Source organism: Bubalus bubalis, chromosome 24 (assembly GCF_019923935.1).
Source record: "Bubalus bubalis isolate 160015118507 breed Murrah chromosome 24, NDDB_SH_1, whole genome shotgun sequence".
Classification (NCBI taxonomy): Eukaryota; Metazoa; Chordata; class Mammalia; order Artiodactyla; family Bovidae; genus Bubalus; species Bubalus bubalis.
The window spans coordinates 25,011,547-25,035,088 of NC_059180.1; the positions used below are offsets into that span (position 1 = coordinate 25,011,547).

At 41.0% G+C, this 23,542-nt stretch overlaps 1 protein-coding gene across 3 annotated transcripts in view; it reads right to left on the minus strand.

Annotated features, from left to right (window-relative positions):
• VPS35L (VPS35 endosomal protein sorting factor like) overlaps nucleotides 1-23,542 on the minus strand; it is a 143,827-nt gene that overhangs the window by 56,120 nt on the left and 64,165 nt on the right. For all 3 annotated transcript variants that reach the window (XM_025275381.3, XM_025275379.3, XM_025275380.3), the window contains exons 15-19: nucleotides 13,278-13,324; nucleotides 12,358-12,469; nucleotides 11,713-11,829; nucleotides 8,432-8,485; nucleotides 5,411-5,491 (exon numbers count right to left, since the gene is read on the minus strand). In XM_025275381.3, the coding sequence (XP_025131166.1) occupies nucleotides 5,411-5,491; nucleotides 8,432-8,485; nucleotides 11,713-11,829; nucleotides 12,358-12,469; nucleotides 13,278-13,324 (411 nt within the window). The remainder of the gene's footprint in view (nucleotides 1-5,410; nucleotides 5,492-8,431; nucleotides 8,486-11,712; nucleotides 11,830-12,357; nucleotides 12,470-13,277; nucleotides 13,325-23,542) is intronic.

Consider the following 23,542-nt stretch of genomic DNA (forward strand, 5'->3'; position numbering starts at 1 on the left):
TCGTGCTCACTGGGAGGATTAAATGGGATGGCTTGGCTACAGTGCTTAGAGCAGTGCCTGCCCTTTCAAGTTCTCTGATCAAGTCAGCTATGAATATTCAAGAGGTGGGCAAACTTTTTCTATAAAAGGCCATACAAGTCATCACAACTACTCAATTCTGCTACTATAGCTGGAAAGCAGCCACTGACAATATGTAAACAGATGGTGGTGTGTGAGTTCCGATAAAACTATTTGGGCTACATGGGCCGTGATTTATAGATCCCTATTCTAGCCAATAAAGAAGGCTGAGTGCCAAAGAATTGATGCTTTTGAAGTATGGTGTTAGAGAAGACTCTTGAGAGCCCCTTGGATACAAGGAGATCAAACCAGTCAACCCTAAAGGAAATCAACCCTTAATATTCATTGGAAGGGCTAGTGCTAAAGCTGAAGCTCCAACACTTTGGCCACCTGATGCAAAGAACTGACTCCTTAGAAAAGACCCTGATGCTAGGAAAGACTGAAGGCAGGAGGAGAAGGGGACAACAGAGGATGAGATGGTTGGACAGCATCATGGATGCAATGGACATGAGTTTGACCAAACTCGGGGAGATAGTAAAGGACAGGGAAGCCTGGGGTGTTGCAATTTATAGGGTCGCAGAAAGTTGGATACGATTTAGCAACTGAACAACAATAATTCTAGCCCATGGTAGTCCTGGGTTTTTTGACTACTTCAGTGGAGAGACATTGGTCTGAGTCTGACAGTGGGGTCAAAGGCCCTGGCACTACCCACAGATGATGGCACAGTCTGTGAGGCCTGTCCTGGATACCCAGATACTGATGTCCACCACCCCTCACCCTGACACGCATAGAGTCTATTGACAGAGCCTTGGCATGGGAGAACCAAGGAGGGAAAATTTACTGACAACTATTCTGCTTATACTAAAAACACTGGTGTTTAAATCATCTGCAAAGTAAACGGCTCATGGTCAAAAATATAGAATACTAATAGTACACACCCTGCTTCATAATTAAACACTTGACTAGATCATCAAGCAAAAGGACTTCAAAACATCATGACAATATTCTGACACAGAGCATTCAAAGATAGTGCAATATGGTCTGGTTGAAATAGCTCCTGAAACCTTCTCCACAGCAACTAACCCTTTAGAACAAGAAATCTTTTTTTACTACTTAAGTACACTTACAAATGAGCTTCCTTAGTGGCTCAGATAGTAAAGCACTTGCCTGCAATGCAGGAAAACTGGGTTCAATTCCTGGGTCTGAAAGATCCCCTGGAGAAGGGAATGGCTACCCACTTCAGTATTCTTGCCTGCAGAGTTACATGGACAGAGGAGCTTGGCAGGTATAGCCCTTGAGGGGGGTCACAGTCAGACACAACTAAGTGACTAACACTAACACAGTTACAAATAATGTTTAAGAGATTTTTTTTTCCTTCAGTATTTCATTATGAAATGCTGAAACACAAAGAAAATTCAATGAAAATATATAAAACACCCACTTACCACTGAGATTCTACAAGGGCTAACGTTTTGCTCTATTTGCTTTATCTCCTCACCTATCTATTGATCCAATGGTAGAATTTTTAAAATATGTGTAGATTGTGTATTTATAACTTTTTACCATGAAATCATTTCAAACTTACAGAAATGTTGAAAGAACAGTATAAAAAAACTCGCAAATTCTCTAAAGAAATACTACGTCATAAAAAAAAAAAAAACAAAAACCTCCAAACAGGAAACTAACATGTAATATAGTTTTATTAACTAAAATACAGATTTTGTTCAAATTTTACAAAATTTTATGCCAGTGTCCATTATTTGTTTTCATGATACCTTATTCATGATTCCACATTGTATTTGGCTGCACTGAGCAACTTCAGCTGCATACAACAAATTCTGATAAATTCTCTTTTCACTTTTATTGTTACAAATATTTTCTAATTTTCCTTGTTATAGTTTCTTAGATACATCCACTATTTAAAAGTGGACATTTAATTTCTAAATTCGTGGGTTTTTTTTTTAAGTATGCTTTGATATTAATTTCTCATTTTGATGTCTATTTCTCATTTAAGTGCTGTCTTCTCTGCAATCACCTTCTGCATTTTTTCAGTCTTTTTTTTTCTGAGGCTTTCAGTGGCTAAGCCAAAGATCTCTCTTGGTAAATGTTACATTATACTTGAAAATATGTGGGTTATTTTCAAATATTTTTTGATACTGATTTCTAACATAATTCCACAGTGATAAGAGAAAAGACTCGGTATGATTTCAATACCTTTAGACTCTGAAATTTTTGCACCTTGTTTTACATTCCTGGATATGTTCCAGTGTCTCCTGATTTATGGTCTATGAGAACTTGAATTTGTATCCTGCTGTTGTGTGAAAATTATATACACCTTAATTATGTTGAATTGGTTCATAGTGTTTTTCAGGTCTATTATAGCCTTCTATTTTTCTGTGTATTCATTCTACTAATTTTTGAGAGTTTGATATTAAAACTCCAACTAAAAATCTTATTACTTAAAAAAACAACTGTAATATACAGTGGAACTACATATAACTTTGTTCTGCATTTTCCAAGTTTCCTGTAAATGTGTTTTTATACTTTCATAATTTTTAAAAATGCTTTAAAAAAACTCCCATCCTCTCTTTATCCAAAGTCATTGATTTTTAGTATTTTGCTTGGACTGCAAGGAGATCCAACCAATCCATTCTAAAGGAGATCAGTCCTGGGTGTTCTTTGGAAGGAATGATGCTAAAGCTGAAACTCCAGTACTTTGGCCACCTCATGTGAAGAGCTGACTCATTGGAAAAGACTCTGATGCTGGGAGGGATTGGGGGCAGGAGGAGAAGGGGACCACAGAGGATGAGATGGCTGGATGCCATCACCGACTCAATGGACATGAGTTTGAGTGAACTCCCGGAGATGGTGATGGACAGGGAGGCCTGGCGTGCTGCAATTCATGGGGTCGCAAAGAGTCAGACACGACTGAGCGACTGAACTGAACTGAACTTTGTTCTATTATCCTGTCTATGTAGTAAGACATATTACATTTTTCCTGAACCATGTTAAAGTAGCTTGCATGTATCATGTCCCTCACCCCTGAATACTTCATTTGTATTTCCCAAGAATAAACATATTCTCTGATATTTCCATTTTGTCATTATCAAATTCAGAAAAGTTAATGCTGATATAACTTTAACACTTTAATCTATCATCTGTATTCCAGTCTTGTCAGTTGTGTCAGTACGTTCTTCACAGCGTTATTTTTTCCACTCTGCAGCACAGGATTCCGTTCAGGATCATGCAATGCATTCTGTTTTCATGTCTCTGTAGTCTGTGTTGATTTGAAACAGTTCCTTAACCTTTGCAGCGCTGATGCCAATGATTTGGTAATGCTTTGGCTATTACTTTTTAGCATGCAACTCAGTTTGGACGTGACTAGTGTTACCTCCTGATTAGAGTCAGCCATGCATTCTTGACTGGAATGCTACATGGATGATGCTGTGTCTTTCTCAGGGTACTGTATCTGGAAGCACGCGATATCCCACTTGCTGATATGGATTTTGACTGTCAATGGCTGTCCAAATTCTCCACCGTAGAGTCACTATTTTCCCCCTTACAACTAACACTCATTCTACAGGAAGAGATACGAAAATATCCTGCTCCTCATCGAACATCCCCTCCGGATTTAGCATTCATTGATGATTCTTGCCTGAGGATGAAGAATGATTCTTGTCTTTACTGAGATGGCTGCAAACAGTGATTTTTCAACTCTACCATTTCTTTCACATTTTGCTGATGGCACCCTTATCCGCCTTACCCCTAATCTATCTATTTATTTACCTATTCATCATAGAGGCCAACTCCTGCATTCCTATTTTCCTCAACGGATTATAATTCGTTATTGTATTTATTTCTTTTGATGTTCAAATCGGGGCCCATGACAGCCCCTTTAAAGCTGCTCCTGTGCTCATTTCACCTGCCCGCAGCAGTTCTTCCTTAACTTCCTGGCACAAGAAAATGTTTCAGGCTCACCTTGCACCTTCCCTATCCTAGACCTGGAGTAAGCTAATTCTTCACAGACTCTTGCAGTTTTATTCTCCTGATGTGGCCCCCACTGAAGACAAAGGGCTCACAACCAATATGGGTAGCTGTCTGGAACATAGGCTGACCCCTGGGCATCTTTTATAAGTTGCTTTTGCATATAACAGAATCACAGTATAGTATAATTCCCTTGTCTCTTAGGAATGAACGGCATTAAAATTATTATGTTCAAGTTTTGGTGAATTGGGTCACTGGCAGTTAAGGTCTTATCGGAATTCCCCAACTAAAATTTTAACGCACATCAGTCTTCATATGAGCCCGAGACCCTGACCACCCACAAAAGCATGACCTATCTTCTCTACACATTTTATTTACCCTACTATACTGACCAAAGCCTGCTGTGCACAACTGTGTTGTTTTTCATTCCATCAACAAATAAGTTAGTGGCTGCTCCGTAAATTGTAATAGTGAGCCATTTTAATTAGCAAGTGCTGAACAATTCTTAAATGAGTAAAATGTAAGAATTCTAAAATTTGTACAAGAATATGGAACTAATTTTCTTATATTAAGTGACTCAGGACACCAACCAATCATAGGCGATAAGTACAGAACATCATGTTTTCAAATAAAAAATACAATCTTAATTAGGTTTGAAGTTACTTTACAGTTGAGCTGGATTCGTACTAGAGGGGAAACAAAAAATCTGCTATTAAGGACACTGAATCCACTGACAAAATTGGAATATGGACTGTGGAGAGGCAAAAGTAAGATATTAATGTTAAAACTTCCTGAAGTTGATAAACTAAACTCTGGTTATAAAGGAGGATGTCCTTGTTCTTAGGAAATACTCATTGAACTCTTTAGAGGCAAAAATGGCATGACGTATGCAATTTACCCTCAACTGGTTTTAAAAAATTTTACATACACATGTAGGAATACGTGTGCATATGTATACATACAATGATAATGATAAAGTAAACATGGAAAATATTTAGTTAGTGAATCTGGGTAAAAGATAATGGGAGTTTTCTGAGCTATTCTTTTAACTTCCCAATAAAGTTTGAATTTATTTCCAAATAAAAGGTTAGCTTAACTGAAGAACATAGCCATCTTACTTACTCATGCCAAGCAGCTGTACATCCCACATCACACCTCACTCAATTCTCACAACCACTCTGATAGGACTGCTATTTTTCCCATTTTTACAGGTAAGAAAACTCAGGCACAGCAAGACAAACTAACTGATTAAAGGGCACATGGCTTGGACATGGCAGACTTGACAGCCTGACCCCCATGCAAAATACTTACTTAATGCAACAGAATAAAATTCCTAACAATGTAGAAATGAGAAATATAAAGCTGTCACCTGAGGATAGGAGTCTTCAAAGGCACGATCTGGAGTCATGTGCTTGATGACATCGGCCAAAACGGTATTCACCTCTCGTTTCTAAGAGGGGGAAAAAGCAGACCTGTATTAGACACTGAATGACAGTTGTTGACCATTTTTCTGGTAGAAAGAACTAACATTTTCAGAGCATAGCACACACCTTCCAGGGAACAGTTTCAACTACTCTGCTACAAGTAATGTCAGAGGGAAAATTCCACCCATATTACAGCCCTAAAGACATCTATGTCTGCACCAAGTCAAGACTGAAACACCAATCTCAGGGTTCTGGAGTATTACTGTCCCAGCTTTCCCTGAGTGCTGGTGAAATCCAATGTGCCACTTTCTGCCCGCCCACCCTGGGCCCCTCCCCGGTGCTGCAAAGAGCAGCGAGGCTCTGCGAGAAGAGCACGGGCTGGGTGACCCACTGCCCACTGCACCGCACTTTTCTCAGCTGTGTTAGGGGCCGGCCAACTACAGCCTAAATCCACCCTGGTGCCTGTTTTCATACAACCCAGGAGCAGAGAATGATTTTTACATTCACATTAAAAGAATAATATTTGGTGACAAGGAAAATTGTAAGGTATGAGCTTCAAATTTCAGTGCACATAAATAAAACTTACTAGAACACGCTCACTCATGTTTGGTCTACGGTTGCTTTATGTACAGTGGCAATGACGGACACATGTACCATAACAGAGATCACATGGTCCACAGAGTCTCAAATACAGGAATAGTGGCCTTCTACAGAAAAAGCAAGGTGATGTCTGGTCTGTATAACCGGAACAGTGAAGTTTACTGACAAGGTCGATACGAAGCTGTGCAGTGTAGAGGTAAAATGCCTGGCACATAGCACACCATCTAATAGTCGCCAGTATGTACTCGTTTAATGCTCATTAGACTCCCCAGCATGGACATCATTATCCCCATTTTACAGATGAGGAAGTTAAGGCTCAGATGAGTTTAATGGCTTAGCCAGTGTCACAGCACTAAAAAAAAATCTGACACTGGCACTGAAAGGAACCACAGCTTCTTAGAGAAAGGGCTGATTCCAAATGTGGGATAAGAGAGTACAAGCGAGGCTGGAGCATTGTATATAGAAACCAAAGAAGGTATCAAGGACTACAGAGAGTATGTCAGGACTCAGAAGCCAACCTAATAAAGCACTCACTGGATCAAGATGGGACCACTGAGCATCAGTAAGAATAATATAACTGCGAGGACTGATACACAGCAAATGTATTTCAACCCAGGAATCCCTGAAGATACCAAGAGCAACTACCACTCACTGGTCACCTCTGGGGATGCCAGGAGATTGACCCCTTCTAAAACCTAGTAAGTAACAAGGACAAAAATGAGCATCTTGCCTTTCTGTACAAACTGTACCTCAGGGTAACCAAATATGTGGCGTGAAAAGTTTCTCTTCATATCAGTACAAGTATCCCAGCTAACAAATACAGGAGAAATGATAATAATTCTGAAAATCACTATTTTGCAACCCATGATAAACCATGAGATGAATGCACTTTGGTGGCTGCTCGTGTTATGGAGAAACAACCAGATACCATGAGCCTTCCAGGAGAAGCACCACATCAGCAGCCATGGTATCACAAAGTCAAATACAAGGCTGATGAAGTCTCCTGTCTCCAGAACTAACAGCCGATTTACAGGAAGGCTGGAGGCAGAAGAACATGCTAACACCACCACAGGGATGCCTCTGGCCAGTCCAGACTGCGAAACTCTGCAGGACAAAGGACCTGATTTCTTCAATAAATAAATAACAGAGTAAAAAAGGAGGGGAACAGGGAGGGAAGGGAAGAAAGAGGGGAAGAGAGGGGAACTTAAAGGTTAAAAGGACTCAAAGTGCTTTACAATGTATGTGCTTGGCCCATTTTAATCCTGACTGAACAAAGTATGAAAAACTTATGAGAAAACTAGGGGAAATCTGAATATAAAGTTTCAATGGTATTAAAAGATTATTAATTTTCTTGGTTAGGATAATATATTGAGATTTTGTTTCAGAAAAGGAAATTCTATATCAGAGCCATACACTGAGATACTGACTGGTGAAACTCGATGATTAAGCTGTGCTTCAAAATAATCCAGGGGTGGGGAGAAGGGGTAAGGCACAAATGAAACAACATTTGTCATAAGTTGGTCACTTCTGGGTAATGAGTACAAGGGAGATCATATGCTAGAAGTTTCCATAAAACAAAAACTGGATGAAAGAAAGAAAATTAACAGACTAACATTTACAATAATGCTCAAAATGAGGCAAAACCCATTTCTGGAGACAAGAGGTCAGATGGTGTTTATGTTCAACTTCCGAAGCCATGACTGAGAGGAAAGTATGGGGGGCTTCGGGTCGGGATGGGGATGGGGAGTTCTTTCTTTATCTAGACCATGATTCCCTGGGTGTATCAATAAAGATTCACTGAACAGCAAACTTACTGTTTCTGTAAGCTTTCTTCATATAGGTTAAACTTCAATATTTTTTAAAGTTGATTAAAATAAACACCTGGCAACAGGATTTGAAACCACTTCCACCTGCTTCTAAAGTCTCTGCTCATTGACAAGACCAGTATTTTCCAAGCTGAGCTTCTAGTCTGGGCCTAGGGAAAGAAGCATCTTTGCTTGCTTAGAAAAAGATTAAATTACAAGCAAATCAAATATGTTTGAGAAACACTGTTGACTAGACTTCCATGGAAAGTCACAATGAACTTTAAGTATCTAAGGTGTATTGTGGTGAAAAAAAAAAAAAAATCTGCTTAACTTTATAAAATGCAGTATTTCCCAAACTTACATATAAGTGTGAACCTTTTTGTTATAGTTCACATATTAATGCCTCATTATATTATACTATAAAAGGTGCAATTTTCATAAATTAAGGGTAATTAGCATCACAAAATGCATAAAGGTCTACGCTAGACTTATTCACAATTATGAACATGAAAAAAATATACAGCACACAATACCACAAAAACAATACCACAGTACACATACCGTGAAATGCCTGCAGGTGTACTCCACCCACACTTCAGCACAATTAATGTAGTCCTACAAAGAAAAAGCAAAGACAGCTTTACAACTGACATATGGCAAAAACTCATAATGTACCAATTCCTTCAAGGGCTCTGAAACTATTGATAGGGATTTCAATAGTCATGTACAGAAAACCCTGGCCCATTGATAAGATTCTACCCCTGAGAGGTGAGATGAGAAAACATAAGTTGCCTGAAACTAATTAGACTTTCATTCCAGAATCACTACTTGAGCCAAAACAGAAATCTGGGAAGCTCTGCCCCGCCTGGAGAACGGGAAGAACCGCAGGGGAGCAGAGATAACGGTGGGGAGTCCTCATCACATCTCAAGGACCACAGATCTGGTTGAAAATTCAAACATTGTTTAAGATGTGACATTTGAATGTCCTGAGAAAAAACAGGCCTCCTGCCTTTAAAAACAAACCATTTGTCCTAGAAAGGGGAGATGTATATATCTTGTAAAAGGGTTAAGAAAGCACAAAGGTTTTAGGTAAGAAAGGATGTGTTAGATTCAAGTAGGAAAGATAATGAGATGGCCATGGAAACGGTGATGATCAACTTAGTAAGGCTGTGTGCTCCAGAAAACAGGCAAATGGGAAAAAATGTCCAGGGAAAAATAGAATCTGGGACTTCCCTGGCAGTCCAGTGGTTAAGACTCCATGCTCCCAATGCAGGAGCCATGTGTTCGAACCCTGGTCAGGGAACTAAGATCCCACATGCCACAAGGCGCAGCCAACAAAAAAGAAAGGAAAAATAAGAGTCTGCAAGGATGCCTCTTCTGTTCTGACACCCCACGGAAAAGAAAGAAGAAAGTGGAGGGGAGAAAACAGTTATCTCATTCACACAAGTAAAGACAGGAACATTCTAAGGTCTAACAGAAGTGCTAAGAAGGACTTAATGAGGAGAGTATGAAGTTAAAATCTGGAGAAAATTGTTATTATGAGCTTTTGATGCAAGGTTGTTTTTAAGTCCTGCAGTACAGGCACCAGAGGCCCAGAGGCTTTTGACTTAAATATCCTACATAAGCTGTTTTCATTACCAATCAGTTTAAGTTAAACAGGGAATTTCAATAGCTGGAGTTTAGCAAGGATTTTGCTGAACATAGGTATAGGAAATGGCAACCCACTCCAGTATTCTTGCCTGGAAAATTCCATGGACAGAGGAGCCTGGCAGGCTATACTCCATGCAGCAAACGGTCAGACATGGCTGAGCACAACATAGGTACACAATTGTGTAAATAAGCTTCTAATTTTTCTAAATTATACCACTGTTCTTAATACACTATCATAAATGTGGTGATTAACGAGGGCTTATTTTAAAATTTATTTATTTGACCGGGTCTTAGTTGTAGCATGTGGATCTTTTAATTGTACAATGTGGGTTTAGTTCCCTGACCAAGGATCAAACCCCGGGACCCCCACATTGGGAGCACATAGTCTTAGGCACTGGACCACCAGGGAAATACCCAGTAAGGGGTTTATAACTGGGTTCATTTTAACACTTCCTTCTCAATAAATGATCCAATCAAGTGCTACCTCCTATATTCACTTACTTGTCGTGTTATGGTCTGAATGTTTGTAACCCCCTTGAACACATATGTTGAAATCTTAGCCCCTGATGTGATGATATTAGGATGTAGGGTTTTGGGGCAGTGGTTAGGTCACGAAAGTGAAGATCCTGTGAATGGAATTAGTGCCCTTGTAAAAGGGACCCCAGAGGTCTTCCTCCCTCTTTCTGCCATGTGACGAGGAGAAGCTGGCAGTCTGCAACCGGGAAGAGGGTCCTCATCAGAACCCAACCATGCTATGTTGCTGCTGTTGAGTTGCTACGTCATGACCGACTCTTTACAACCCCACGGACTGTAGCCCGCCAGGCTGCTGTGTCCACAGAATTTCTCAGGCAAGAATCTTGGAGTGGGCTGCCATTTCCTTCTCCAACCAACCATGCTAGCCCCCTGATTCTGTACTTCTAGCCTTCAGAACTGTGAGAAATAAATTTCTACTGTATAGAAGCCACATGGTCTATTATATGCTGTTACAACAAACTAAATGAACAAATACATAGGACAGAAGAAATGCAGAGTGTGGTGAAGTTTGGCCACAAAGACAGCCAATACCATTCCCTAGTGGCGCCCACATAAATTGCTGGCATGTTCCCTAAAAGGAAGTGAGGCATAAAACCCAAACCTGCAAAATGATGACCAGCACTACATGCATTGCTGCTGCTGCTGCTAAGTCGCTTCAGCCGTGTCCGACTCTGTGCGACCCCATAGACGGCAGCCCACCAGGCTCCCCAGTCCCTGGGATTCTCCAGGCAAGAACACTGGAGTGGGTTGCCATTTCCTTCTCCAATGCATGAAAGTGAAAAGTCAAAGTGAAGTCGCTCAGTTGTGTCCGACTCTTAGTGACCTCATGGACTGCAGCCTACCAGGCTCCTCCATCCATGGGATTTTCCAGGCAAGGGTACTGGAGTGGAGTGCCATTGCCTTCTCCGACTACATGCATTATAGCAACTAAAATCAGTTGGTTCCTCTTCCTAAGACTTTCCGTGTCAGAAGTATGGGGAGAAAGAGGCTTCAGCTGTCCATTCAAGGGATGGAAATTGGAATTCCCTTTGGCTAATTACTGGCTTGACTGCTGATCTTCAATTTAGGGTTATCTCAATAAATTGTTTTTTTCAAATCCAAATACAATTTGACCTTTAAACAATGCAGGGTTTAGGGACACTGATACTCTGTGCAGTCAAAAATTATGTATAACTTATAGTCAACTCTCTGTATCCATGATTCCTCTACATTTGCAATTTCGCTTCTGTGGATTTAACCAACCAACAGTTGTATAACATCATGGTATTTACCACTGAAAAAAAATAATTCACGTGTAAGTGGATCCATGCAGTCCAAACCCATCTTGTGCAAGGGTCAACGGTGCGATCGATTGCTGCACTTAGAATGCTCTTTGCAGAGCAACAGGTCTTTTCAAGTTTCAAGTATTCATAATTTTACACTTCTCATTCATCTTAAGGCCACAAGAATAAGACATAATGGGGACACAAAAATCAAGAAATACATCTTTAAAGCTGTAAGTTCTCCATTACAGGTTGACAAACAATACAATTAAATGAAGTAGATTTCATTTTTTAAAAAATAAGGATGATTAGTTGAAAGAGAAATTTTTTAAAGAAAGAGCATACTATATAACTTGGGCACAAAGCAGTCAAAACAAGGTCTAAATTGTCACCCACCTGTGGATTTTTCAATTTAGTGATAACTTTCCAAGCTTCATTGAGAATCTGAAGTCGATCACTCTCAGGAGGATCAGCCAAGGCCAAGTTTAACCCCAGGGAGCGAAAAAGGAGATGCTAAGAAATATAGCAAACATTACGATCTCAGAAATTAAAAATCAGAGTAACTTAAGAAAATAAAGGAAAAGGCTGTCATAGTCGGCCTATCTCAAGGTTAATCTTCCAATGACCATTTTCTGAAGTTCTATCACAAACTTATGCAAGTTAGACTGAGAAGGTCAGAACAAAGAGCTGGCTCTGTGTACTGGTCCAACCTGTGGGCCATACTATTCTCCTGGACAAAGTTTTGCATAATTAATGGATGAAGATACAGTTTTAAAGGCGTAAGACCAAAGTTTTTCCTAAATACTTCATAGTGAGCTAACTGGATAGATTTAGGACTCACAGAACCCTGACTCTCAGCAATTACATGTGTCTCTCAACCCCAGTCGCTCACTCGTCTTCCTCTGCACTCTTCAGGAACACAGACTTCACCTGTTTTCCTCTTGGCCCGAGCTGACCCTGACACCAGATTCCCTCTCGTGGAGAGCTGTCAGGCAAACACTGCCTATCTGTTCTCCACCAAGGATTAAGTCAAGAGCCTACCTTGGGGAAACCGGACTCGTCACACTCCTTAATCATGCCAATGAAATCCATGGACCTTGTAGCAATGAACTCGGCCCGGAAAGCCGACATCACAGAGTTCAACAGCAAGGCACTGCAAGACACATATGCCCCCACATCAGCAGAGCTTCCCTTTAAGAAAGTCGCTTTCATTTTAGGATGTATCCTGTTAGAAAAGATGACTGACAGCCCTTTAATGGTAGCGTTGGGGAAAAAAAAAGATTGCAGTAAAAAAGCAACCTCTAGAGACTAACACAGTGTTTTGTGCATATTCGGAGCTTGATAAATATTCAATTGGCTGGAAGAATGGAAGATGGGTGGATGGATGTGTGAATGGGTGCACAGATCAATGGATGGATAGTAAATAAGAAAGTAACCAAATCCATTTAAACAGAAGAAATGGAGGGAGCCTTCAGTGCACTAAAAAAACTAAACATTAAGTAACAATACTGATCCAAGCTGCAAATATACATCCCCATCTCCTATGAAAAGCACTGTTCTAGGACCTAGGGACAAAGTGGTAAAGAAAACCCACTCCAGGCTCCCCATCTACCACTGAAAGGAGAGTGGAGGAGAAACCTCTTACGCCTAGAAGATAAGAATTCAAGTTTATCCTGACTTTATCACTTATCACAGCCCCACAGGGAAAGCACTGCTATTATACTCAATTTACAGATGAAAAGATGGAGACAGAGAAAGGTCAAAGCAAGTGACCCAAGGTCATAAAGCTAAGAAAGAGTGGAGCCAATATCAGAAGCCAGGCAACTGGACTCCAGCATTCTTGAGGTCAGGGGCTATCCTGCTGCTCTGTAGGCCTCTTGCCCATGCAAGCATGCCAAGCTCAAAAAAAAGCAACTGACTCTATTTTCAAACACAGGCTTTATGAATTTCAAAATACTTACTTGTTTCCTAGCTTCTTACATCTCTCCATCATCTCTGTTAGCAGAGCCTAATTAAAAAAAATAAATAAAAACCATCAAGTTGGGAGATCTAAAGTAACACTTCTCATGAGCAGATTTGCAAAGTAATACTCTAAAATAAAGGTAGTCATTTACATACCCATTTCTATAATTCTCAGTGTTTGGTAGCATGGGGAGGATGGAGGAGAAAACAAGTTCACTCTTGTGGCATTTAGCATAATGGATAAGAGCTAGGGCCCTGGTCTCATGCACCTCTGGGTTCAAATCCAGTCTCACCAACTACTTTTCTTCATCTGTAGGCAGATGATACAGGTGGTACCATGCCACCTGCAGATTCCTACAGGACAATGAGAGTGGTACCGCCTGTGCTCTAGGGTACCAGTGAGAATGAAATTTGCTTTACTCCCCACCTCTCCTAAGATCCCCTGGAGAAGGGAACAGCTTACCCACTCCAGTATTCTGGCCTGGAGAATTCCATGGACTGCATAGTCCATGGGGTTGCACAGAGTCAGACACAACTGAGTGACTTTCATTTTTACTTTCCACCTCTCCTAGACCCCCAGTGTTCCTCCCCTTTCACGAGATGCCTGTGGAACTCCAAGTAAAATGAATAACACTGGGCCAGTCACAGGGAGAAGCACTTGACAGTCATGCTGCCACTTCTCACAACCCCTATGAGGCAGGCTCTCAATTCTCCCATTTCACAGATGAGAAACCAAGCTACTGAACAGCGACATGGCTGGGCCACGATGACATGGCTAGTTATGGTGGGCTGGACATGACCTGGGAAGTCTGGCATCAAAGGCCATGTGCTTCACTACACTTCCTCTCAAGTGCATTTTGAAGCATTTTTTTCCCCAAAAGAAAATAAATGTTTTACTCATTGGAATACTATTAATGGCTTTAGAGCTATCTTAGGACAATTATGCATCTTTAAAAGAGCTCTTGTTGTTAAGAAAATCAATAGAAAGAAGTATCCCGTAGTGCAGTGGTTTGGGGAAAGTTTCAAACGGCACAGACAAGGTCAATCCCAAGACAAAAGAGCTGACAACAGTAGCCTTGACACTGAGCACTCACCAGGCACCCGGCACTAGGCACGGGGCTTCCCTGGTAGCTCAATGGGTAAAGAATCTGCCTGCAATGCAGGAGACCCCGGTTCAATTCCTGGGTCGGGAAGATCCCCTGGAGAAGGGATAGGCTACCCAATCCAATATTCTGGCCTGGAGAATCCCATGGACTGTATAGTCCATGGGGTCGCAAAGAGTCAGACACAACTGAGAGACTTTCACTTTCACTTGAGCGGTTTATATACCTTTTCCCATTCACTCTTCACAATGGCCTTTGAGACCATGCCTGTTATCCCTACTTTACAGATGAGGAAGCCAAAACTCAGCTGGGTTGAGCCACTTCCTACTACATGGCAGAAATGAGATTTGTACCTAAGTCTGGCCTGGATATCAAAAAATAAAATGAGTCTTTTTTAGTGCAATTCCACTCTTTTCAGCTGTGTCCTGGGAGTCCCTGAATAATTAAGGTGACTGTTGATTGTGGGGATACTATCAGTACCCTAGAACCCCTATTTTATTCAGATTTCTGTCTTTGTCCAACAAAAATCAGGTTGGGTCCTGTTCTGGAGTGAATTATGTTCCCCCCATTCATATGTTGAAGCCCTAACCCGCAATGTGACTATGTTTGGAGATAGGGTTTTTAAAGGAGTTAACACCAGGTGAGGTCATAAGGGCGCAGCCCTAATCCAATAGGACTGCTGTCCTCATAAGAAGAGGAAGAGAGGCTAGTGACACACGTGCACAGATGACAAGACCAGGCGAGGACACAGTGAGAAGGCTGGTCCGCAAGCCAAGGAGAAAAGTCTCGCCACAAACCAACCCTGCTGGGACCTTGATCTTGGACTTTCCAGCCTCCAAAACTGTGAGAAGATAACTTTCTGTTGTTTAAAGCCACTCAGTCTATCAAGGAAGCCTGCTAATATCTGAATCACCACTAACTCCCAAGTTAGTGGTGTTAGAAGGTGGAGCCTTTGGAGGTGATTAGGTCTTAAGGGTGTAGCCCTCATAAATGGAATCAGTGCCCTTATAAAAGCGGCCCTAGAAAGCTCTCTTGTCCCTTCTGCCATGTGAGCACACAGCCAGAAGATAAAATCTATGAACCAGGGAGTAGGCCCTCACCAGATACTGTATCTGCCAGCATCCTGATCTTGGACTCCCAGCCTCCAGAACCATTAGAAATAAACTTCTGTTGTTTATAATACACCCACTATGTGGTATTTTGTTACAGCTGCCTGAATATACTAAGCAAACTAACACAGCCCCAAGTCAATCACAGTGGTCTCATTCCCCTTGCAAGTGGTGGGTTCAGACAGGGCACATGACCGATTTCTTGCTACTGAGATGCGGGCTTAGAGGAAAGTCTTCCTGTTCTTAAACAGGAACTGGAGGAACTGAAGACTCCCGATCTTCCTGCCTCTGGATTCTGCCATGTCTGGGCATGATGCCTGGAATGGTTACAGCCACCGTGCTGCTATGTGGTGATGGCAGAGCAGAGAGAACAGAACCTGCCTGGCCCAGGGCCTTCATCTGTTATTCAAGAGAACGCACTGAGTTATCTCTGTAGGGCCAGTTAAGTGTTCCTTGCAGCCAGAGCATCCCAACTGATGATAAAATTGACAATGTCACAAAAGCCCTCCCTAACCCATTCATAGGGGATTCAATATTTGAAAAGTCATTCAGGAAGAACAGTATCAAAGTGGTTCCTGGGAAAGCTGAAAAAGAGATACTCTTATAACGATCACATTGATACTCCACAACACACACAAATAATTACTCATTCAACACCTGCCTGTGAAGCAACAGTGATGTTATTGCTGTTGTTCAGTCACTAAGTTGTGTCCGACTCTTCGCAACCCCATGGACTGCAGCACACCAGGCTTCCCTGCCCGTCATCATCTCCCCGAGTTTGCTCAAACTCATGTTCATCACATCAGTGATGCCATCCAACCATCTCATCCTCTGCTGCCCCCTTCTCCTCCTGCCCTCAATCTTTTCCAGCATCAGGGTCTTTTCCAATAAGCCACTATTCTAGGCACTGGGAATAGGGCAGTGAGGAAATCAAGACAGAAATCCATGCCCTTGGGTGGCTTATTCTCTATCTCATACACACACATGTGTGCGCACATGCACACACACACACACACACACATACTCACACACACACACATACTCACACACACAACTGAATGAGAAAACCTTGGTCCAGCACTTCTGAAAAGACAAACAGGACAAATGCTAACATAGGGACAAAATGTTCTGGCCATTAAGACAAATGCCTTAAAAGCTCTCTTTTCACAGGAGATGAATACATTAAAAATGCATCCAAGAATATAACTCAAAAAACAAAAAAGGCTCCATTGTCATTACCCTAAGTGTCCACAGAGCCAAATGGCTATAGACCCCAGGAAGATCTATTAGCGGTTATTAATTTTTTTTTTCCCAGAGAAGTGACAGAATTGACTACTTTTGGCAAGAACAAGAGAAACAACAGTTCAAACCAGTCTGAGATCGAAACAAGCCTGTTGTTGGCTGAGATAAAACACTAAAAAACTTGCAGCTCAGAATATATATTTACAGACACATCAGAACTTGAAGTTTCACTAGGCCCCTACACTTATTTGCTTATATATTTGCTTTTTATAAAAATTATAAAAATAAGAAGTGCCTTTGGACAGAAGTTCAAACAATACCATCATGTATCAAGTAAAATATGCATGCCCTCATTCCCAACTCCCTCTTCCTAGGGATCATCAGTGTCAACATTTGGTGTCTAATCTTCCAAGGCCTTTGTCTATGCTCTATGAATATACAGCTTTTGTTGTAGAAGACTTTTGTTTTACAAAAATGGACTCTCGCTATATGGACTATCAATATGGAGAGACAACTTGCCTTTTTTGCTCTAGAATCTGGCACGGGGCTCCCTCCTCCCATGTTAGTACTCATAAATCCATCTCTCTAGTGCCTGAGGATTCCATACCATGTTTATAACATTATTTTTCAAACTGCTCCAAATTGATGACGTTTTTGAAAAGTTTTATTTGTAATCAACTATAGACTCATGAGAAACTGCAAAAATAGTACAGGTGCTGGTTACCCATTACTAAGCTTCCCCCAGTGGTGACATCTTACATAATTATAGTGTATTGTCAAAGTTGAGAAAGTGACATTGGTATAATATTAATGTAATTAACTAGACTGTTTCACCAGACTCTTCATGTACCTTTTTCTGAGGGGGAAAGGATACATCTTTGTGATATTTTATTAACATATTTTGCTTTGCATAGCCACCATTATATCTAAGGTTGTCTCCAGATTAGGGTTATTCACCCACTCCAAAAGTACAGGAAAAGAAAAAAGAAGTTGGGTCGATAACACATTTCTGTTTTCTAACAGGGAAGGAACTTGTGGTTAGAACTCTGTGCTTCCAACTGCAGGGACTATGGGTTTGATCCCTGATCTGGGAACTAGGATCCCACACGGCACAACTCAGCAAAAAGCAAATAATAATAAATAATTAAATTATCTTGAAAAAATAACATATTTTCTAAGCTAAGATTAACTCATATGAAGCCCAGACTGCTCTAGAGATGTGTAATTCTACTTTTAATAAGTAAATATGCTTACAATCAGTCTTTATAATTATTGCCCCATTAAAAAGTAAACTAAATAATACATATATCATATTTTCATTTTTTTTCTAGATGAAACAAACATGTAAACTGTAGGCAAAATCATAAACTAATCTTAAAAGATAAAACCTCTTTCCTCTAAACCAGAGTTAATGTGATTAATTCTCAAAGGAATAAAATATGTCAATGTGAATAAAAAGAACTTTTATACCACAAGCATTAAAGGAGAATTTTTTATTCTTTTTTCTATTATTTACCTTTCCCTGGGGTTTCTTCCCTAATTCAAAAGAATGAAAATAACACACAAGTATGCTTTAGAGGGATTTATCAATCACCAACACTGGTCTTAGATGTGCATTGCTAGTTGAATTGTATTTTAGAATGTTTAAAGGGCAGTTTATATTAATAGCCAACAAAACAGTCCGAAATGGAGTACTTGGGTGCAATCTCAAAAATGACAGAATGATCTCTGTTCATTTTCAAGGCAAACCATTCAATATCACAGTAATCCAAGTCTATGCCCCAACCAGTAACGCTGAAGAAGCTGAAGTTGAACGGGTTCTATGAAGACCTACAAGACCTTCTAGAACTAACACCCAAAAAAGATGTTCTTTTCATCATAGGGGACTGGAATGCAAAAGTAGGAAGTCAAGAGATACCTGGAGTAACTGGCAAATTAGGCCTTGAAGTATAAAATGAAGCAGGGCAAAGGCTAATAGAGTTTTGCGAACAGTACGCACTGGTCATAGCAAACACCCTCTTCCAACAACACAAGAGAAGACTCTACACATGGACATCACCAGACTGTCAATACTGAAATAAGATTGATTATATTCTTTACAGCCAAAGATGGAGAAGCTCTATACAGTCAGCAAAAACAAGACCGGGAGCTGACTGTGGCTCAGATCATGAACTCCTTATTGCCAAACTCAGACTTAAATTGAAGAAAGTGGGGAAAACCACTAGACCATTCAGGTATGACCTAAATCAAATCCCTTGTGATTATACAGTGAAAGTGAAGTCGCTCAGTCATGTCCAACTCTTTGCGATCCCATGGACTGTAGTCTACCAGGCTTCTCTGTCCATGGGGTTTTCCAGGCAAGAGTACTGGAATGGGTTGCCATCCTTCTCCAGGGGATCTTCCTGACCCAGGGATCGAACCCAGGTCTCATGCATTGCAGGCAGATGCTTTATACAGTGGAAGTGACAAATAGATTCAAAGGATTAGATCTGATAGACAGAATGCCTGAAGAACTATGGATGAGGTTCATGACATTGTACAGGAGGCAGTGATCAAGACCATCCCCAAGAAAAAGAAATGCAAAAAGGCAAAATGGTTGACTAAGCAGGCCTTACAAATAGCTGAGAAAAGAAGAGAAGTGAAAAGCAATGGAGAAAAGGAAAGATATACCCATCTGAATGCATAACTCCAAAGAATAGCAAAGAGAGATAAGAGAGACTTCCTCAGTGATCATTGCAAAGAAATAGAGGGAAACAACAGAATGGGAAAGACTAGCGATCTCTTCAAGAAAATTAGAGATACCAAGGGAACATTACATGCAAAGATGGGCACAATGAAGGACAGAAATGGTATGGATCTAACAGAAGCAGAATATATTAAGAAGAGGTGGCAAGAATATACAAAAGAACTGTACAAAAAAGATCTTCATGACCCAGATAACCATGATGGTGTGATCACTCACCTTGAGCCAGACATCCTGGAGTGTGAAGTCAAGTGGGCCTTAGGAAGCATCACTACAAACAAAGCTAGTGGAAGTGATGGAATTCCAGTTGAGCTATTTCAAATCCTGAATGATGATGCTGTGAAAGTGCTGCACTCAATATGCCAGCAAATGTGGAAAACTCAGCAGTGGCCACAGGACTGGAAAAGGGCAGTTTTCATTGTAATCCCAAAGAAGGGCAATGCCAAAGAATGTTCAAACTACCACACAACTGCACGCTTCTCACACGCTAGCAAAGTAACACTCAAAATTCTCCAAGCCAGGCTTCACAGTACGTGAACCATGAACTTCCAGATGCTCAAGCTGGATTTAGAAAAGGCAGAGGAACCAGGGATCAAATTGCCAACATCCGGTGGATCACAGAAAAAGCAAGAGAGTTCCAGAAAAACATCTACTTCTGCTTTACTGACTACACCAAAGCCTTTGACTGTGTTCAGTTCAGTTCAGTTCAGTCACTCAGTCATGTCCGACTCTTTGCAACCCCATGAATCGCAGCACGCCAGGCCTCCCTGTCCATCACCAACTCCTGGAGTTCACTCAAACTCATGTCCATCGAGTCAGTGATGCCATCCAGCCATCTCATCCTCTGTCGTCCCCTTCTCCTCCTGCCCCCAATCCCTCCCAGGATCAGAGTCTTTTCCAATGAGTCAACTCTTTGCATGAGGTGGCCAAAGTACTGGAGTTTCAGCTTTAGCATCATTCTTTCCAAAGAACACCCAGGACTGATCTCCTTTAGAATGGACTGGTTGGATCTCCTTACAGTCCAAGGGACTCTCAAGAGTCTTCTCCAACACCACAGTTTAAAAGCATCAATTCTTCGGCACTCAGCTTTCTTCACAGTCCAACTCTCGCATCCATACATGACTACTGGAAAAACCATAGCCTTGACTAGACGAACCTTTATTGGCAAAGTAAGGTCTCTGCTTTTCAATATGCTATTTAGGTTGGTCATAACTTTTCTTCCAAGGAGCAAACGTCTTTTAATTTCATAGCTGCGGTCACCATCTGCAGTGATTTTGGAGCCCAAAAAAATAAAGTCTGACACTGTTTCCATTGTTTCCCCATCTATTTCCCGTGAAGTGATGGGACCAGATGCCATGATCTTCATTTTCCGAATGTTGAGCTTTAAGCCAACTTTTTCACTCTCCTCTTTCACTTTCATCAAGAGGCTTTTTAGTTCCTCTTCACTTTCTGCCATAAGAGTGGTGTCATCTGCATAGCTGAGGTTATTGATATTTCTCCCAGCAATCTTGATTCCAGCTTGTGCTTCTTCCAGCCCAGTGTTTCTCATGATGTACTCTGCATATAAGTTAAATAAGCAGGGTGACAATATACAGCCTTGATGTACTCCTTTTCCTGTTTGGAACCAGTCTGTTGTTCCATGTCCAGTTCTAAATGTTGCTTCTGGACCTGCATATAGGTTTCTCAAGAAGCAGGTTAGGTGGTCTGGTATTCCCATCTCTTTCAGAATTTTCCAGTTTATTGTGATCCACACAGTCAAAGGCTTTGGCATAGTCCATAAAACAGAAATAGATGTTTTTCTGGAACTCTCTTGCTTTTTCAATGATCCAATGGATGTTGGCAATTTGATCTCTGGTTCCTCTGCCTTTTCTAAAACCAGCTTGAACAACTGGAAGTTCATGGTTCACGTACTGCTGAAGCCTGGCTTGGAGAATTTTGAGCATTACTTTACTAGCATGTGAGATGAGTGCAATTGTGTAAATCACAACAAATTGTGGAAAATCCTGAAAGAGATGGGAATACCAGACCACCTTACCTGCCTCCTGAGAAATCTATATGCAGGTCAAGAAGAAACAATTAGAACCAGACAGGGAACAACAGACTGGTTCCAAATCAGGAAAGGAGTATGTCAAGGCTGTATACTGTCACCCTGCTTATTTAACTTATATGCAAAGTACATCATGCGAAATGCTGGCCGGATAAAGCACAAGCTTGAATCAAGATTGCTGGGAGAAATATCAATAACTTCAGATACACAGATGACACCACCTTTATGGCAGAAAGTGAAGAGGGACTATAGAGCCTCCTTATGAAAGTGAAAGAGGAGAGTGAAAAAGTTGGCTTAAAGCTCAACATCCAGAAAACTAAGATACTGGCATCTGGTCCCATCACTTCATGGCAAATAGATGGGGAAACAATGGAAACAGTGACAGACTTTATTTTATTGGGCTCCAAAATCACTGCAGATGGTGACTGCAGCCATGAAATTAAAAGACGTTTGCTCCTTGGAAGAAAAGCTATGACCTACCTGGACAGCATATTAAAAAGCAAAGACATTACTTTTCCGACAAAGGTCCATTTAGTCAAAGATACGGTTTTTCCAGTAGTTATGTATGGATGAGAGAGTTGGACTACAAAGAAAGCTGAGAGCTGAAGAACTCATGTTTGAACTGTGGTGCTGAAGAAGATTCTTGAGAGTCCGTTGGACCGCAAAGAGAACAAACCACTCAATCCTACAGAAATCAGTCCTGAATATTCATTGGAAGGACTGATGCTGACGTTGAAACTGCAATACTCTGGCCACCTGATGTGAAGAATTGACTCAATGGAAAAGACCCTGATGCTGGGAAAGATCAAAGGCAGGATGAGAAGGGGACTACAGAGGATGAGATGGTTAAATGGCATTACTAACTCGATGGACATGAGTTTGAACAAGCTCCAGGAGTTGGTGAAGGACAGGGAAGCCTGGCATGCTGCAGTCCATAGGGTCACAAAGAATCAGACACAACTGAGCGACTGAACTGAACTGCACTTATATTAATAGTAAGACCACTGGAACAGCAGTCCATGGGTCAATTTGTTTAAGTCTCACTTTAGCAGTGTAGCAGTTAACAGGAGAGACCTAGAATCAAAGTCTAAAGCAAAGCAGTCAAGCAAACAAATCTGCTGGTTTCAGAGTCACTCTGAAAATGGCTACACGGCTTCTTTCTAACTGTGTGACTGTAACGAGTTTCTAAGCCTCAGGTGCCTCATCTGTAAATGGCAATAACAGCAACATCTAGCTTGGGGAAGCTTTGAAAGTGAATTAACACAGCCAAGTAAAGTAACTGGGCTTCCCCGATGGCTCAACAGTAAAGAATCCATCTGCAGTGCAAGAGATGCAGGGGACTCAGGTTCAATTCCTGGGTTAGGACGATCACCTAGAGGAGGAAATGGCAACCCACTCCGGTATTCTTGCCTGAAAAATCCCATTGACAGAGGCGCTGGGAGGGCTGCAGTCCATGGGGTCGCAAAGAGTCAGACACGACTGAACAACTGAGCCATGGACACAAGTGAAGTAACTACCACAGGCAGACCTCAGAGATATTGCAGGTTCTGTTCCAGACCACTGCAATGAAGTAAATATCTCAATAAAGCAAGTCACACAAGTTTTTTGGTTTCTCAGTATATATGAAAATTATGCTTTATACTGTTCTGTACACTATTAAATGTGCAATGGCATTATGTCTAAAAATAAGTGTGTATATATATATATATATATACACATACACCATAATTAAAAAACACTTTATTGCTAAAAAATGATAACCATCATCTGAACCTTCAGTGAGTCGTAATTTTTTTTTTGCAATAGTAACATTAAAGATCACTGATCATTGATCACCATAACAAATAAAACGAAAAAGTCTGAAATGTTGTGAGAATTACCACAATGACACAGAGACATGAAGTTAGCAAATGCTGTTAGAAAAATGGCACCAACAGACTTGCTTAATGCAGAGGTAGAAAAAATGACCTGTCTGCACAGTGCAACACAGCACAGTGCTGCAAAACCAGGGCTGCCTGTG